The 5145-nt window shown below is 44.6% G+C and overlaps 1 protein-coding gene across 3 annotated transcripts in view; it reads left to right on the top strand.

Annotated features, from left to right (window-relative positions):
* Positions 1-4805, top strand: part of TAF15 (TAF15 RNA polymerase II, TATA box binding protein (TBP)-associated factor, 68kDa) — a 38984-nt gene extending 34179 nt beyond the window's left edge. For 2 of the 3 annotated variants that reach the window (XM_011999407.1, XM_011999406.1), the window contains exons 13-16: positions 1235-1316; positions 1436-1524; positions 1633-2194; positions 4469-4805. In XM_011999407.1, coding sequence (XP_011854797.1) covers positions 1235-1316; positions 1436-1524; positions 1633-2194; positions 4469-4508 — 773 coding nt within the window. In that variant the 3' untranslated portion in view covers positions 4509-4805. The remainder of the gene's footprint in view (positions 1-1234; positions 1317-1435; positions 1525-1632; positions 2195-4468) is intronic. The other variant, XM_011999408.1, reaches the window with a different exon arrangement.
* Positions 4806-5145: the final 340 nt, after the last annotated feature.

Raw genomic sequence — 5145 nt, 5'->3', positions numbered from 1 at the left:
GGCTCACCATAACCTCCGCCTCCTGGGTTCAAGCAATTCTCCTGCCTCAGCCTCTCAAGTAGCTGGGACTATAGGCGTGCACCACCATGTCCAGCTAATTTTTGTATTTTTAGTAGAGACGAGGTTTCACTATGTTGGCCACGCTGGTCTCAAACTCCTGACCTCGTAATCCACCCACCTTGGCCTTCCAAAGTGCTGGGATTACAGGCGTGAGCCACCGTGCCTGGCCGACTAATCTGACCAGTTTTTAAGCTACCTGATACAGTTATTGCCAGCTTTTTAAAAAAATTTTTTTATTTTAATTTTTTTTTTTGAGATGGAATTTCGCTCTTGTTGCCCAGGCTGGAGTACAATGGCGCGTTCTCGGCTCACCACAACCTCTCTCTCCAGGTTCAAGTGATTGTCCTGCCTCAGCCTCCCGAGTAGCTGGGATTACAGGCGTGTGCTACCACACCCGGCTAATTTTGTATTTTTAGTAGAGATAGGGTTTCTCCATGTTGGTCAGGCTGCTCTCGAACTCCTGACCTGAGATGATCCGCCCACCTTGGCCTCCCAAAGTGCTGGGATTACAGGTGTGAGCTACCATGCTCAGCCCAGCTTCTTTATTTCTATTAGATTCATATACTTGTCTTTTTTCTTTTTTTGTTTTGTGGGTGAATGTTACTGTGGTCTTTACATTCATACTCTCACATTTGGAGTTTGTCTTCTCACCTAATCTTCATCATGGAGATTCTCTAAGTAGGGTGTAGGTTAGGCATCCTAAGTTTGAAAATCTGAAATTGGAAATGCTCTGGAATCCGAAACTTTGAGCACCGACATAATGCTCAAAGGAAATGGTCATTGAAGCATTTCAGGTTTTGGGTTTTTGGATTTGGGCTGCTCAACTTGCAAGTAGAAGGCAAATATTTCAAAATCTGAAAAACCCAAAATCAGAGACAGTTTTGGTCCCAAGTATTTGGGGGAAGGGATACTCAACCTGTATTATAGAAAATGGACTTTGAAGTTTTCTAGTGCATTATTTGCACTGTCTTGTGTGCCTAGGGTCTGTTTTCAAAGTCCTCTGTTTACTAAGTACAAGACCCAAATCAAAGAATTACGAAGTCCTGCTATAAGGGGTTAATTTGCAGAGTGCTGCCTAAGTATTGATGGGTACCTACTCTTACGTTATCTGATGCTTTTCTTCTGTTTTGTTAATGTCTGCTGCTGATTTTTCTCCCCTGCCCCATCCCCGTAGGCCGTGGAGGATATAGAGGTCGTGGAGGCTTTCAAGGGAGAGGTGGAGACCCCAAAAGTGGGGATTGGGTTTGCCCTAATCCGTAAGTATCTTGTTTACTTTGGTGAGAGCAGGGGTTGGAATTGGGGCTGGAGGGTACAGAAAGGGGTTCTGAGTCCATTAGAAACTATCTAGGAGCATTATATTTTCCTCCTTTCTTAGGTCATGCGGAAATATGAACTTTGCTCGAAGGAATTCCTGCAATCAGTGCAATGAGCCTAGACCAGAGGACTCTCGTCCCTCAGGAGGAGGTGGGTCAGCCTTTTAATGGCATCTGCATCGTGCTTATCTTCTGACTAGCATTAAGGGGGCTTTACGTTGTTTCTGCTGGCCTCATTGTTTGCATTTCTACCTTGCAGATTTCCGGGGGAGAGGCTACGGTGGAGAGAGGGGCTACAGAGGTCGTGGGGGCAGAGGTGGAGACCGAGGCGGCTATGGTGGAGACAGAAGTGGGGGTGGCTATGGTGGAGACAGAAGCAGCGGTGGTGGCTACAGCGGAGATAGAAGTGGGGGCGGCTATGGTGGAGACAGAAGTGGGGGTGGCTATGGTGGGGACAGAGGCGGCGGCTATGGTGGGGACAGAGGAGGCGGCTATGGAGGAGACCGAGGAGGTGGCTATGGAGGAGATCGAGGTGGCTATGGAGGAGACCGGGGAGGAGGCTATGGCGGAGACCGAGGCGGCTATGGAGGAGATCGAGGAGGTTACGGAGGAGATCGAGGAGGTTATGGAGGAGATCGAGGAGGCTATGGAGGAGACAGAAGCCGGGGGGGCTATGGAGGAGACCGTGGTGGTGGCAGTGGCTACGGTGGAGACCGAAGTGGAGGCTATGGAGGAGACAGGAGTGGTGGCGGCTATGGAGGAGACCGAGGTGGGGGCTACGGAGGAGACCGAGGTGGCTATGGAGGCAAAATGGGAGGAAGGTGAGTATTAGAATGCGTTTATTAACCTTTTTACCTCACTACACCTAGATTGGGGGGTTTGAACCACATTTTCTTTTTACCAATTTTTTGGAACTTGAATTTCCCATTGGCAGTTCTCTTAGGGTGGAGAAGATGATTTAGTTTCCTGCTTAGCAATTTCTAAAATTTTGTTTTGGAACTTTTTATTTTTTAACTTTAATTTTTATTTTTTAGAGACAATAAAAATTAAATTTAGTGACAGAGACAGGGTCTTGCTCTGTCATCCAGGCTAGAGTGCAGTGGTATGATCATAGCTCATTGTAACCTCAAACTCTTAGACTCAGGCAATGCTCCTGCCTCTGTCTCCCAAGTAGCTGGGACTGTAGGTGTGTGCCACCACACCTGGCCAATTTTTTAAAATTTTCTGTAGAGACAGGGTCTCACTATGTTGCCCAGGCTGGTCTCAAACTCCTGGCCTCATTTCTCCTGTCTTGGCCTCCCAAAGTGTTTGGATTACAGGTATGAGCCACAGCACCTGCTGGAAATTCTTTATTATTATTATTATTATTTTTTGAGTCTCACTCTGTCGCCCAGGCTGGAGTACAGTGGTGTGATCTTGGCTCACTGAAAGCCCCGCCTCCTGGGTTCATGCCATTCTCCTGCCTCAGCCTCCCGAGTAGCTGGGACTATAGGCGCCCACCACCACGCCCGGCTAATTTTTTGTATTTTTAGTAGAGCCAGGGTTTCACTGTGTTAGCCAGGATGGTCTCTATCTCCTGACCTCGTGATCCGCCTGCCTCGGCCTCCCAAAGTGCTGGGATTACAGCCGTGAGCCACCGAGCCCTGCCACCTCCTGGAAATTCTTACTCATAAATCTTTATTTGTTTGGATGTATCTGTGTGTGTATTTTTTTTTTCTCATAAAGATAATTGAGATAGAAAGATAATAACTTGAAACTATGTGTAAATCAGGAGTTCCTAAGTGAAGGAACATACCTTTCATAGGGTGGTTCTTTTTTAAATCATATATACTACCCTGCAGTTATTTTTCTGGAGATTCTGGTAATAACTTTTCCAGATGAAAACCACTGATGGGAATGCCTTATGCACATGAATGGTGTAGCGGCAGAAGAAGTTGAAGACCAATGATAGAAAGTAACTTCAATTATTATACTAAGGACCTCTATGCCAGCGGCAGTGTAAGGCAGTGAGAATTAATATAGAATATGGTTAAGAGTGTGAAGTTGGGAAACAGACTGTCTGAATTTAAATCCTAACTCTACCACTTATTAAGCTGTGTGATCTTAGGAAAGTTACTTAATCCTTTGGAGTGTTGGAGTGTCAGTACTCTTTTTTTTTTGAAATGGAGTCTCGCTCTGTCGCCCAGGCTGGAGTGCAGTGGCACGAACTCGGCTCACTGCAAGCTTCGCCTCCCGGGTTCACACCATTCTCCTGCCTCAGCCTCCCAAGTAGCTGGGACTACAGGCGCCCGCCACCACGCCTGGCTAATATTTTGTATTTTTAGTAGAGACGAGGTTTCACTGTGTTAGCCAGGATGGTCTCGATCTCCTGACCTCGTGATCCGCCTGCCTTGGCCTCCCAAAGTGCTGGGATTACTGGGTGCGTGAGCCACCGCACCCAGCCTGGAGTGTCAATACTCTTATCTGTAAAATGGGGCTAATAAAACATCCTTTTCAGATTTGTATTAGATTACGTTGTACTAGTTGCTGGCCCATAGTAAGCACTATATAATTTTTAGCTATTATGAGTAACCTAATTACCATCTATTGAACACTTCTTTGTGTGTGGCCAATACTGTAAAGTGTTCTTATAGTCTTTAGTTCTAGTCCTTCTGTCATCCCTATGAAGTACGTATACTTCCCATTTTACAGAGTCAGAGTCATTTAGTGTAACTTTTCCAAGGTCACATAGTAAGTGGCAGATCCAGAATTCATACATGTAAGTGCTTGCTTATTCCACAATGCCACTCTCCTATTTAGAGTGCTGGAACTGGGACAGTTTCTGATCTCCTGAAATATTGGTGGTTTGGAGTTTTTATTCTAGGTGGAAAATTTTTAGGAGTGAAGCAAAGCTTCTTCTAGGAACTTTGTGAATCTTAAAGCTGATAAATTAGACATTTAAGTATCTTCTAGGAGTATAGAAATAAATGAGGCATGGTGTCATTCTTTAGAAATTGTCTAGCTGATGCCAATCACTAGCACCCTGAAGTAGTGTCTGATGCTCCCCCTTGGTAGAAAATTAGAATTTAGTCCGGCTCTTTATTTTTCATTCCTAGAAACGACTACAGAAATGATCAGCGCAACCGACCATACTGATGACTGTTTTGAATGTTCCTTTGTCTCTGACATGATCCATAGTGAAATTGCCAGAGTTTTGCCTGCTGCTTTCCTCGTGGCCTCTTCTTGGGTAGTGAAATTAAGTGACATTTGGATTTTTATTTGGGTGGGAGGGCTGGGACAGTTTTTCTTTTAGAAATGTCTGTTGAGAGTTCCCCCTTTAGTTTCCAACCTTCTCCCCAACCCTTGGAGCTAAATGCGTTGTAAAATATTGCCAAAATGAAAAGTGTTTTGTAATACTGCAATAAAGGCTGCTTGTTTTTGTGGACTTTTGTACATATTAGTGCATTGTTCTGTCACACACAGGACTCAGTTACATTAGACTCTAATCCTAAAGAATTAGGAAATGAATTATGTACTTCAGTAAATTAAAATGTTACTTTCAACAATACTTATTGAGCTCCTACTGTGTTTAGTGGTTCCCAGGAATGACTACAAGTCAGAATCACCTGAAGAGTTTGTTAAAATTAGATTCCTAGATTGTTAAATTTAGATTCCTAGATTCCCAGCCCCCTAGGTCTGCTGGATCAGAACTCAGTGAGGTATGGGGAGTTAGGGCTGGAAATACTTATTTATATCAAGCTTACCAGGTGATTTTGATACAGTTGTTTAGTAT

The sequence above is a fragment of the Mandrillus leucophaeus genome, unplaced genomic scaffold (assembly GCF_000951045.1).
Source record: "Mandrillus leucophaeus isolate KB7577 unplaced genomic scaffold, Mleu.le_1.0 Scaffold590, whole genome shotgun sequence".
NCBI lineage: Eukaryota > Metazoa > Chordata > Mammalia > Primates > Cercopithecidae > Mandrillus > Mandrillus leucophaeus.
Note: the sequence above shows the minus strand (reverse complement) of the source record. Positions and strands in the feature narration are given on the sequence as shown.